The 13,000-nt window shown below is 38.3% G+C and overlaps 1 protein-coding gene across 1 annotated transcript; it reads right to left on the reverse strand.

Moving 5' to 3' along the window:
- Window positions 1-382: 382 nt before the first annotated feature.
- LOC110023758 (inactive leucine-rich repeat receptor-like serine/threonine-protein kinase At1g60630) lies at window positions 383-6,055 on the reverse strand. The gene is made up of 2 exons (XM_020723364.1): window positions 4,385-6,055; window positions 383-1,305 (listed from the first exon to the last, which is right to left on the reverse strand). Exons 1-2 carry the CDS (start codon window positions 5,664-5,666, stop codon window positions 575-577), a joined length of 2,013 nt encoding a protein of 670 aa, XP_020579023.1. The 5' UTR covers window positions 5,667-6,055; the 3' UTR covers window positions 383-574.
- Between the last annotated feature and the right edge of the window lie 6,945 nt (window positions 6,056-13,000).

The raw sequence follows: 13,000 nt of genomic DNA on the forward strand, positions 1-13,000 counted from the left end.
AATGTTAAATTTTGATAATTTATATTGTATCAAATAATTTATGTTTATTTTTATATAAAATATTTTGAATCATTTTTATGATTATCTTTTTAAATTCTTGTTAAAATTTGACTTTTTATAATTTTTTTATTCTATTTAATATTTTTATAACTTATTATTATTATTTGCTATCTTAATGTATAAATAATATAATAATTATTTATATTTTAAAATACTTTGAAAAATTGAAATTGATAATATTTTTGATGTGATATTAAAAATTTAAGTGCCATAAATATGTAAGTTCCAATAATGTGCCTTTAAAGAGATAAGAATTGCATTATGTATTTAAATTCCTCTAAAATTCATTCCAACCACCGATATTCGAAACAGTAATCAGAATACTAATCTATGATTTTTAGAATTGCCATCTATCCTCTTAACCAAAGTATCAAATTTCCATGACTAAAATCAAAATAAATGATATACATCAAACTCTACAAATCAGTAAAAAAAGCACAATCAATCCTCCCAATTCGACCATTACATATTAATCCCTACAACACTCAATTCCCATTTCAAATCCAACCCGCACTCAATTCCTCTCTGCAAAACTGAGATTTTCGGCACCATATTCCCTCGGCAAGCTCTGCACGGTATCCGACCACCGCCCCGGCGAGTGCCCATTATTCTCTCCTCGGCCTCCTCCACCGCCGCTGCTATTCGACGACACTGATGCAGCCCCCTCCGCTCTCGCCTCCCTCACCATCCGCACCACCTCCTTCGTTGCCGGCCGCATCTCAGGCTCCCCCGCCAAACAAGCCATCGCTATCTCAATCAAGGCCGCCAGCTTGCCCTCCCCCACCGCATCGCCTCCAATCGAAGCCGAGGAGTCATCCGCCGACGCGCCGGCTTCCTTCTCCTCTTCGCGAACCGCACGAACCCAAGCAGGGATTTCGGCGCCGTGCCGATCGACGAGGTCTTGGAAGGGGGTTTTGCCGGTGAGAAGCTCCAGGAGGAGGACGCCGAAGCTGTAGATGTCGGAGGGCGGGGAGAAGGAGGAGCAATGGATGGTGTTGCGGCATTCGGGAGCACGGTAGAAGAGGGAGGAGGAAGAGGAGTGGTCGGAGTTTGGGGAATGGAGGAGGAGGGAGAAGTCTGTGAGGCAGGATTCGAAGTCTGGGCCGAGGAGAACATTGGAGGACTTGAGATTGCCATGGATGGCTCCCGATTGGTGGAGGTAAAGAAGAGCTGTAGCTACGTCCTCCGCGATTTTAAGACATGAAGTCCAGTGCAGCGGCTTCCCTGATCCGGTTGGCCGTGAACCTGCGACACAATTTATCATCATAAAATACTGTATGTATATAAACATGCTAATAGATCTTATTTGTTATATAAATTAAAAAAGACATAAGTTTATATCATCGAAATATGCTAAAAATGTGTTCGAGTAATAAAACAATTTAAAGATTTAATTAAGTCATAATAAAAAGTTTAGGCATGTTAGATTTGTGCTAGACAATTAGAGGCTGTAGAATAATACGTTTTCATTTTAGTATATTACGAAATCTGTCACACACTCAGGTAATGAATGTAACAAGTAGAGGCATGATAAGTTTTTAAGTGAAAATTCCGAAAAGTAAAAAAACCACTTGAGTCCTGTTCTAGTCAGACATAATTCATTATAGCTTGATGGATACAGATGCAAACCCTCATCTCAAAGGAGAAAAATGATTGAGTCAATTTTGATGTCATTGCATTCGTCTAGTCAAACTAGACTTTGATTGAAAGTCTCTTGAAATTAGAGTTTTGGATCATTTTTAATCTGAGTTTGAGTATTTCTAGTTAAAATTTTGTCTTGCACTTTAAGTCAGGTGTTGAGATTAGAAAATTTATTTATGAAATCAATATTAATAATAATGTCTTTATAGTAGAATTTTGCAAAATTGGCAGTTTTTAGGGAGGGAAAAGACCAGAAGGAATCTTGCAGCTTGCAGAAGCAGGGTGAGGGGTTGTCGGCTTAGCTCCTGCTCTGCCTTCTGAATCTTGTCAGCCAACAGATTCCCTAATTTTCAAACTTAATGATTGTTTAGTTGTTTTATTTTATAATATATATTATATTTATTACTTGATACACCTCTTTCCTGACTTAATATCTATAATAATAAGAGATATTTGCATAAATACTACATAATTCTTATATATCAAATATCTAACGCCTAATCTTTCATATTTACATGCATAACACTCTAATCTTTGATATCACATCAAACTCATTATTTTTATTTACTTTTTAAAAATTAAAAATACATTTTAATTTACAAGTTAATTACAGTAGTGTTATGAATCTAGATATAAAAGTGTAGGAATTAGACATCTAATCACATAAGAATTGTGTGGTATGTATGTAAATTTCCCTCTTAATAAATAGATTCATAAGAAAATTAGAGCAATCTATGAATTATTAAGCATTACTTTATTTAATTATTTTTCATGAAAATACTTATTTATTATATATGTAATTTAATAACATATTGGTCAAACATTCATTTAATAATATCTTTATTTTGACATTCAGTTATAAGTTTATGCAAGTGAAATTGTTCAAAGGATTTGTTGAACTCGACCAAGCTCAAATTAGCGCGCTAACTAAAATTAGCCCATCTAGCTTCTGTTAGCCCACTAATCCAGTCCGGCGTGGGTGGCCATATCTCGCGAGTCGCGACCTGACCAACTCTGTTCGGACCGCCAAGCCTAGTCAGCCCGGCTAGCTCCATTTGGCTCGGGCAGCTCCGCTCGGCCCGCCAGCCCAATCAGCTCATCTAACTCCGTTCGGCCCCGCAACTCCATTTCACCCAACAAACTCCAGTTGTAACAATAGGCCAACTCCAGTATGTTGTGAAAAACGACGACAATTAAGCGAAAAATAGAACGAATAAAATTGCACGCAAAAAAACACCAGAGCAACACAAAGATTTACGTGGTTCGGTAAATTTGTCTACTTTCATGAAGCTGCAGAGGATTTGTTTCTTCGAGAAATTACATCGTCGAGTGCGTCGAAGTTTACAAGAAAAATCTCTATTTTCTTCTCTCCTTTCCTCTCTTTCTCTCTTTCTCTTAGCTCTCAAGATGACTTGGTTTGATCTTATTTGACTTAGCTCTCCTTTAAACCAGAAGAGACTATTTATAGAAATCATGTGAGCGGTAGGTGGGAGATAGGTGAGCGGTAGGTGGGATGAGGTAGGTGAGCGATAGGTGGGTGTGGTAGGTGAGCGGTAGGTGAGATACTTAATTAAAAAGCTAATTAAATTTGGTGGACCAAGTCTCCACATTGCCCAACACAGTAGGTCATTTCCAGTCCATTGAACACAACATCGAGAATAATTGTTATTTTATAAGAAAATTTCCCCCATAAATAAAGAATCACTATTTAAAACTGAGGGGGTGGAATCTAACATGAAGATACTATTCACAACTCCTCATTACTCTCTTTCTCTCGCTTTTTCCCTGTTTTACACTCAATTCATTGGGTGTGATTCGCGGATAATTTCGGATTTAACATCCTAAAATGTATTGTAAAAGTGAATTAAGCCAGGAATAAGAAGAGGAACAACACTAAGGTAGGAAGAATCGGGCAATATAAGAAATTCAAACTCATCCAATGGAGTAAATAAGAGAGTTTAGATGGGGCCGGCAGCAAAAACCCAATCACTGCTGATTTCAAAAGTACAAATTTGAATTCAAAACGGGCAGCAAATCTGAGAAGGGTGGCAGTGAATATAACGACGAGAACCTAAACAAAAAGACAAATTGAAGAACTACCCTCCAACTTTTTACTTATCTGCCCTGAGGATGAATAATTCAATTGACTCCGTCTTCTTCGCTAAATGCGAAAATGTTTCTAACAGAGAACCGCGTCGACATTGACGTTTCCTCGACGACGACCGGGACCCACTAACCACGATCACCAATAGGGACAGAGCCCACACTACAGCACTAGATAGGCCCGACTCACTGACTCCGTACACGTGGCGCTATTTTAAATATATATATTTTAATTATTAGAAGAAGAACTCTTTGCTAATTCGTTTAATGGCTTGAATTTTTTTTATTAGGCTATGAATTAAACAACTTAGGGACGGAGGCAGACCCAAATGATTGGTTTAGCCCCTGCTTTAGCGACTCATAATGATTGGTTTAGCCCCTGCTTCATGCATTGATAAAATGGCGTGTATGTAAGAATTGAAATTTAAGTGTTAGATATGTAAATAGATAACAATAAAGTGGTAAATATGAGTAAGTATCATAAGTTTATACTTTAAATTATAACCATTATGAGTAACTTATTCTACTTAAAAAAAGTAAATAATTAAAAGAATAAATCATAAAGCAATTACCAATTTACCATGTATGAGCGAGAACAAGCTCCCATTGGGAAAGTAATCATAGACCAGCAGCCGCTCCTCCCTCGCCTGGAAGTAAGCCCGAAGAGCAACCAGATTCGGGTGCCGCAACCGCCCGAGATCCTCCATCCGACGCCGGAAATCCTCCGGCGACACCGGGCCTGTTTCCGTCAACCTCTTCACTGTCACAATGAAACCAGATTCCATCACAGCCTTATACGTGCTCCCAACAGTACCCCTCCCCAATGTCTCCGCCGAAGCCTTGAGCAAATCTTCCAATGTATATAATCCATTCACCCCGCCTACAAAAATAAGTTTCCCTAACCCTTCGCCCTCCCATGAAAATCCAGCCTTTCCTCCGCCGCCGCCGCCGCCAGCTGCGGCTGTGGAGGGGGCAACGTCAATGGCTTTGCTTTTTCCAGCATTCCTCTTTTTCAAAAATGTCATAAAAAGTACCAGCACCAAGCAAATTAGCAGAAGCAGGAAACCGGCGACCGAACCGGCGATGATAGCTGCAAGCTTCTTCGTGTTGCGGCTGTGGGAGGAGGAAAAGGGAGGTTTTTTGGCAGGGGGAGGGGGAAAGTTTTGACTTTTAGGACATGGACGCCTGATTTGTGCACCGCAGAGGTCGTGGTTGTTCAGGAAAGAGGATTCATTAAAGTGAGAGAAGGCACGAGTCGCCGGTATTTCACCTGAGAAGTTGTTGTCGGAAAGGTTGAGAAAGCGTAGAGTGGGTTGGTTTAGTGCTGGGATTGTTCCCGTGAGGCGGTTGCTTTGTAGCTGAAGGGAGTAGAGGTGAGCAAGTCTGACAAAAGAACTGGGGATGTTGCCGGAGAGGCGATTATTGGACAGAACGATGGTTTTGAGGTGGTGGATGGAGGCGAGAGAAGCCGGGATTTGCCCGGAAAAATGGTTGTCGTTGAGGTAAAGAGACTTGAGATTGGGCAGCACGGATAGGTTAGGGATTTCGCCTGAAATCGAGTTGGATTTGAAGCTGAGGACGCGAAGTTGGTCCAGAGGGGACAGAGATTCCGCCGCCAGGGTTCCGGTGAGGTTGAGAAATTCGAGGACGAGCTTTATGACTCTGCCGGAGGGGGAGCATTGCTTAACTCCGGGCCAGCGCGTGCAGAGCTCGTTGCCGGATTCCTTTCGCCATGGAAGGCGGTCGAAGGCGTCAAGCGCAGTTTTGAGAGAAAGCAGAGCTTCCACATCGCCGGAGAGAGTAGAATGGGGAAATGTGAGAAACAGAACAAAACAGATGAAAGATGGTAGCTTGGATCCCATATCTTCTTCCTCGCGACTAACACTTCCAAAACCCTAGATCCATTGAAGCGGGAGCACGATGGCACCACGTTGCAGAGCAGAAGTGCAGTGCTCCCCTGTATCTTAACATAATAAACAAAAGGTAATAATGGACTGTGGCCGTTTTACCGCAGTCCAAATTAATAATGGCGTTGCTTTTTTCTTTGTTGACGTTTCTCGGATCGGGCGGATCTCCGTTTCCACATCAATGCGAAGAATCAAAATTCTTCTCGGCCGCGGGAACAAGGGGAGGAGAACCTCTGCATGGGTTTTAGGGTTCTTTGTGCGACAAATAAGAGCAGTGGTGGATGCCGAGAGAGAGAGAGAGGCGGTTGAGAGTGGTTCGGAAAAGGCTCAAGTGAGAGTGAGGACTCCCAGGAAACTAGTGATGGAATTTAAAGCTCCAAGCTGCATTTCTGCCCGGGAAATTAAATGCTCAGCAATTTCTCTTCAAAATCAAATATTGAAAATATTATAAATCGTGTAAATTATTTTTTTATTTCAATTTAAATTTTAGAAATCAGGATTTATGTGATTTTATTTATGAAGTAAGGAAATATTATTATTATTATTATTTTGGGCCTGGCTGCAGGTAAAAGTTGAATAGAATTTTGTAATATAAGGGCTTGGAATATTTTACATGAGCTCTTGTGCTTAATATATATATATATATATATAGAGAGAGAGAGAGAGAGAGAGAGAGAGAGAGAGAGAGAGAGAGAGAGAGAGAGAGAGAGAGAGAGAGAGAGAGAGAGAGAGAGAGAGAGAGAGATAGGTTAATATAAGTGAATATAGGGAAATGTTAATCTAAACGAGTATTATGTTGTTTTTTTACATGTGACCCTCTCGTTATAGATATAGGAATATTATCATTGATACATCGTCAACAAATTTTCAATATCATGGACGAATCTCAAGGCATATCACAAATCTCGAGAGAATTTTTTGAGTGCACATTTCTAGCAAGCCCAAGTTTGCTCAATTTTGAGATCATTAGGACGCTCAAATGTTCATTGACTCAGTCTGATCGATGAAAGCCCTCTAAACCGTTAAATCAAAGCGGTTCATATTTTTACATTATTGCACCATGACTTTATAAATAGAGCCTCGTCCCTCTCATAAGAAGGAGGAGAGCTTGAAGCCTGAAAGAGAATTTGAGACTTGAAGAAGAGCCAAAAGCTTTAGGAAGAAGTTGAAATCCAACATCACTCTTGTCGTCGACAACCACCGCATACCGCCGACCTACCTCCATTGACTGTCGCATATAGCTTGCAACCAATCACTATTGCTCGTCTTTCGTTCCTTACAATAAGTTCTTCCGCACGACAATATTGTAACTCAGGAGACTTTATAACCCTTTCTCGCATGTGAGACAAGGGGTCGTAGTTGTAATCTTCAGATTATAGTGGATCTCTTCAACTGGGCCAGACCCGTGTTTTTTTTTTCCCCTTTCTAGGTTTTCCATGTAAAAACCTATAGTGTCTTTACTTGTTTCTTTTATTTGAGTGAGTTTTGAATTCTTGTGTATGTTACTTTACCACCACGAATCTTCTAGTATGTATTAGTTTGGTGCCGTCTGCGAAGTCCCGTTCGACAATATCTTCAACTTTGAGACGCTAAGCCCCTACTTCATTTTCCAATGAGGTATGTCATCCAACTGACGAATGGACCTCCTTTGCATCTTAAAGATCATCTCTGAAGCATTCTTCGATGTTGAGGAACAACCTTCACTGTAGTATCGAAATGTCGTTCACATCAACTTCCTGGTCACGATTGTAGTGGGGTTGTCTTCTCTCATCATTTTCAGACACGAAGCCTTTTACAACTTCTTTCAGTTTGGGTGCAACCTTCTTTGTAGTTTTGAAAAATAGTTCATGTTAACGTCTCGGGCACGATTTTAGTGGGGTGTTCTTCTCACTTCCTATTCAGACACATAGCCTCTCATAACTTCTTCTATTCGGGGGGGGGGGGGAACTTTATAGTCTCGAAAGGTTGTTCACTTTAATGGTCAGAGCACGACTGTGAAAACCGCTTCTAGACTGAAAGCAATCTTGGTCACGAATAATGTTTCCTCAACGCCCCCTCATCATAATGAAGTTCCTATTCAACTGAATCAAGAAGCTGATCTCTTCAAGGCTCGATATAGGGGCTGCTTTACAAGCTCGTGTGAGAAACACCCCTGGTTAGGAGCAAAAGATTCAAAAGCAGCAACTAACAAGTTTTCAAACATTATTCTTGACTATGGCTGCAACCATAATTTCAAGAAACATACAGTTCATTGAGACCTTTCACCCCCATTCTTAAGAAAAACAGAACATCTCTGACACCTCATTTTGGGATTAATCGATCTCATTAGGACTTGATTCAACCTCTTCCATCGCAGACAAATGTCTTCAAGCAGAAACTTCGACTAACATCCTTGGATAGGTCAAAATTCTTGATGGATTCCTTCAACCTCTTATATAACAATTATGATTCTCAAGCGAAAGTTTTGACCAACAACTTAAGATAGGTCAACCAACCTAAATGGATTTCATATGACTTTTTCTGTTATGGGTTAACGTCGTCGAGCATCTCCAGCTATACAACTCAGGAAGGGTTTTACATTCTTAATATATCATCCTTTCAACCTTGCCCCTGGAAGTTGAGCTCAAAAGGTAAGACGTAATGGGAAGATACAATACGCCAAGAAGTTGAGTCTAAGCAGCAAGACTCGATGGGAAGCTAGTAGTGGATAGGGTCCTCATTAGAAAGACTTCAAGAAAGCAAGTTGTTACATGGTCTCCACTAAAAGACCTTAGAAGACTATAAACCTCAGGAGACACATATACATTAAAACCTCAGCATGCTACAAGCCTCAGGAGGCACGGGTACATCAAAAACCTCAGAACACTACGAGTCTTAGGAGGCACGGGTACATCAAAAACCTCAAAAGGCTACAAGCCTCAAAAAACACCAGCACATGTTAAGTTCCTAAACGACATAAGCCTGAGAAGGCACAAGCCTTGGAAAATATAAGCCTAAGATGATACAAATCTCAGAGGGCATGTGTCTAAAAAGGTACCTGATAATCTTTTATAAAGCGCACACTATAATTTTAATTGAGAAGCCACAATAACTTTAGAAGTAACGTTGAAGACGTACAAAGAAATATATTATCATCATCTATAAATATTACATCACATGATTAAAATAATCATAAAGACTAACAAGAACAGCTACAAAGGCTATAAAAGATTTGTATGTTGAGATTTGTTTTGAATTCCTGCCCTTCCGTGTCTCTAATTCTCCAAATTCCACCGTCGTTTACTACTCGAAGCCGCAGAATCGCAATGCCTGTCGTCGTTCCTAATTCGGACAGCCTACATGGAATCAATAGACATGAAAGTTTAGTTAGAAATATATAAATACATAATAATTTTGTGAGATGGATTTATATACGCCACAAAATTTAATATAGTCGAGACGTCTCCAGGTGATCACGGAATCCCATTTCCACCAACCATGCTACCCGTGGTTTTTTGTTAACATATACATATAATTTATTCTCATAATTCTCATAATTATTTTAACACTAAATATGCTTTTGCCTTTGCATCTAATAATTATTCGGGAATCAACAATTTATATATATATATATATATATATATATCAAATTTGTCGAAAATTCAAATTTATCGGATTTTAATATTTTCACGCGATGAAAATGACGGCCCCCAATAACAAGGGGGCAATTAACACGTCATCACCAAATTCCACCATCTTGAACGAATCACAAGGCATGACATAGATCTCAGGACAATCTCTTGAGTAAGAAACGATAAGACTTTGATGAAAAGTCATCCAGAAGCCCGATTTCAGCAAACTTAAAGTCAAATTGATTAGCTCGATAATGCGAACCCAATAATACCAAAATTGGTCCAACCTGAAACAAATTAAGCTCCGATCACGACATTAAACCGCTTTTGGACGCTTCATAGATACATTTGGAAGGTTTAACAAATGTCAAATTTGAGAAGCATATAATTGAATTGGGTATATTGGCAAAATGAATCCAACAAACCTAAGATTTTTGCAATTCTGACATCATTAAAACACTCGAATATCCATCAAACGTCGTCTGATCGAATGAAGCCCTTTGTGTTGTTTGATCAAAACAGTTCATATTCATACATTAATTGTCCCCATAACTCTATAAATAGAGCCCCCATCACTCTCATGAGGAGAAGGAGAAGTGCTTGAAGCCTGGAAGAGAGCTTAAGGCTTGAGGCTTGAAGTTTTGAGAAGATATTGAAGTATAACATCAGTCTTGCCGTTGTCGAACACCGTCGATCGCTATTGGTCACCTCACGTTCATTGCAATAAGTTTATATGCACGTCAATGTTGTAACTCGAGAGACTTTATAACTATTTCTCCGCCTGTGGGTCAATGATTTGTACTTGTAATCTCCAGTTTATAATGGATCTCTTAAACTAGGTCAAACCTCATGGTTTTTTGCTCTTTTCGAGTTTTCACTTGAAAACTTCTGCCATCTCTATTAGTTGTTTCTTTTATCGGAGTGTGTGTTGAATTCTTGTACAATGCTAAGATGACAATCTGTTACTCTACCGTCGCGAATCTTGTAGCATGCATCATTAATTAAGTACAAAGATAAAAATTTATAATGAAATATATAATGGCGTGCGATATTGAGGCATGTCTCGTGACTTATATAGAGTTGTAACGTCCCCATGTGAATTGGATAATATTGTGGCGTTGTCGCTGGCCTTGTGGCCTGAGTGATGTTTTTTACATTCAAGATCTATAAGCATGTGATGTGCCAAATTAATGGATAAGGGGCCAAATTTGCGAATACCGCATTGACTATGTAAAAAAGGATGATTTGTACGTTGGGCAAAACAAAACCTTCTTTTTTTGCTAGTACTTTCATCAAGTTCTCATGAGCTCTAGGTACAATGATGAGTTGTTGATGTTGTATCTTAAACTCATGCCGAGCTAGACCCTATGTGGATCTGAATCAAATTGACCCACAAACCTTTTTAGCAAGTTGGCAATGTTAACCAAATCTGCCTAGTCTTTGGGTGTGCAAACATTAAGAGAATGCAACATCATAAACATTAATATGACTTTGCTTATTAACCCCACATCCATTATAATCAGGAGTTAAATGTTCACTAATCCGAAGACAACGAAGACAAAGGAAACATATCATCTCTCTCTCTCTCTCTCACAAGAGTTTAACCACAACAAGTTTGTCAAAAAGTCTCAAATGATCTCTAAAATGAAGAAAAAGTAGGGATTTATAGTTGATGTGCTAACATGATGTTGTGTAAATATGGAGAATGGTATTTAGTCCACCAACAATATATATTTTAACAATAATAAATGATGTGCTATAAATGATGGGATTGAATCTAATTAGATGATATGATATAATCCACAATTAACCCTCCAATTAGCTTGCGTTCTGACCTAGGAGCTTTGTTGATATGCAATTATGGGGCATCATTAGATATTCTTAGCTAGGGGACTTATGCATGTGGGAAATGGTCATGTGTCATCATTAAAGTGACTGATCCGGACGAATATGATTGGAGGCATGTCAGAGATACAAAAGATAAATGATGCTACAAAATGGGCATCATGTAACATATAAATTGTGGAGTTGCATTCCCCCCATCAGCATGAAATTCTATTTATATGGGTTTAGAATGGCATAGAAATACTATTTCTCAGATTTCTTTGCTGGTTTGGCATCATTTTTTTATATGTTTTGTTTTTTTTTCACTTATTTTGAGGCATGTTTGATTTGTATAATTTATATATATATTTTTATTACTTTAATAAATAAATTAACATATTTTTAAAAATAATTTATATGTGCAAATAAAGATATATGAAAATTTTTGAAATATTGAATCGAGTCCATTTGCCGGGGTGGTTGAATTGAGTCAATCTGTCAAAATGGTTGAATCAAGCATATCCGTTGAAATGGTTGAATCGAGCTCACCTGCCAAAATAGTTGAATGGAGCTCATATGACAAATCAATCATTCTCACATTTCTTGAAAGAATTGCCTAGCCTACATACATAAGGATAGTAGTTTGAGGAAGTCATCATGACTAGTAAGGACATCATTCAATCACTTATTAAGACGTTGTCTGACACTCGAGAGTCAGTTTTGGGTTTTGTACCGCCAATATCTTATATTAGTTGGTAATACATAGCATCAAGCTCACAAATTTCCATCAAGATTAAGGCTGTCAAAACGACTCGTTGTTCGTGAATAGCTCGTGTTCGACTCGTTAAGAAGTTCATGTTCGACTCGTTAAGGTTCGCGAGCCGAACACGAACAACACAAATAAATATTTGTTTGTTCGTGTTCGACATTAATATTATATATATATATATATATAAATATATGATGAGTAATATTTTGAAAAAGTTCAATTAATAACAAGACTACAAAGATTTATAATCAATTAAAAGTATTAATAAAGAAATAGAATACAAATTATTAAATTAGATTCAAATGATGTTTTAAATCTTGCACCAATCCTTAATATTTTATGGCTACGTGATTAGGGTTGTCAAAACAACTCTTGTTCATGAACGACTCGTGTTCGGCTCACGAACGCACTTTTGAGCTCGAAATATAAACGAGTCTGGACTCACTCATGTTCGGCTCGTTTACACACCCAATCAAGATATCATAAAAAGGCACCGTGTACCTGCAATGATACAAATACATACTACAACCATTAGTGTAGGATTTATCTCTCATATATAAAAGTGGGGAGAAAAAGAAGAAGGGGAAGAAGAAGGGGAGCAATCTCCTTCCTCTAAAAAAACAAAAATGTTTGTGATTGATGACAAATTTTTTATTTAAATCAATAAATTATTATTATCTTTGTTAAAACTATGATATGATAGCAAAATAGATCGAAGAATTTATAAAGCAATTTTATTAATTTTACGCCAAATTTTTTAAAATGCCATTTATTTAATTTATTATTCCAACTTGAAATTTAAAACATAAAGTTTTTTAACATTAACATCCTAATAATAATATATCAAATATAAAAAAAATTCATTGGAGTCGCCTCCTTTCTGCTATAAAACTAGCTGAAAACCCACCGAACATTTCTACGAATAAAGTTGCTGAATGCTGCGGCGACCACACACTCAGACAACGGAACGGGCGAGCCACCAACCGACACGATTTTTGATGCCGTCAACAGGTCGAGAACTGCCGGGAAAGGGGGCATGGGCATGCATGTAAACTCTGAAATATATATATATATATATAGTTGTT

This window comes from Phalaenopsis equestris, unplaced genomic scaffold, assembly GCF_001263595.1.
Source record: "Phalaenopsis equestris unplaced genomic scaffold, ASM126359v1 Scaffold000002, whole genome shotgun sequence".
NCBI classification, from domain to species: Eukaryota; Viridiplantae; Streptophyta; class Magnoliopsida; order Asparagales; family Orchidaceae; genus Phalaenopsis; species Phalaenopsis equestris.

Coding starts and splice junctions, on each gene's coding strand:
- LOC110023758 (XM_020723364.1), bottom strand. CDS start 5,666: ATGGGATCCAAGCTACCATCTTTCATCTGTTTTGTTCTGTTTCTCACA. Junction 1,306..4,384: donor CTTGTTCTCGCTCATACATG/GTAAATTGGTAA, acceptor ATTGTGTCGCAG/GTTCACGGCCAACCGGATCA.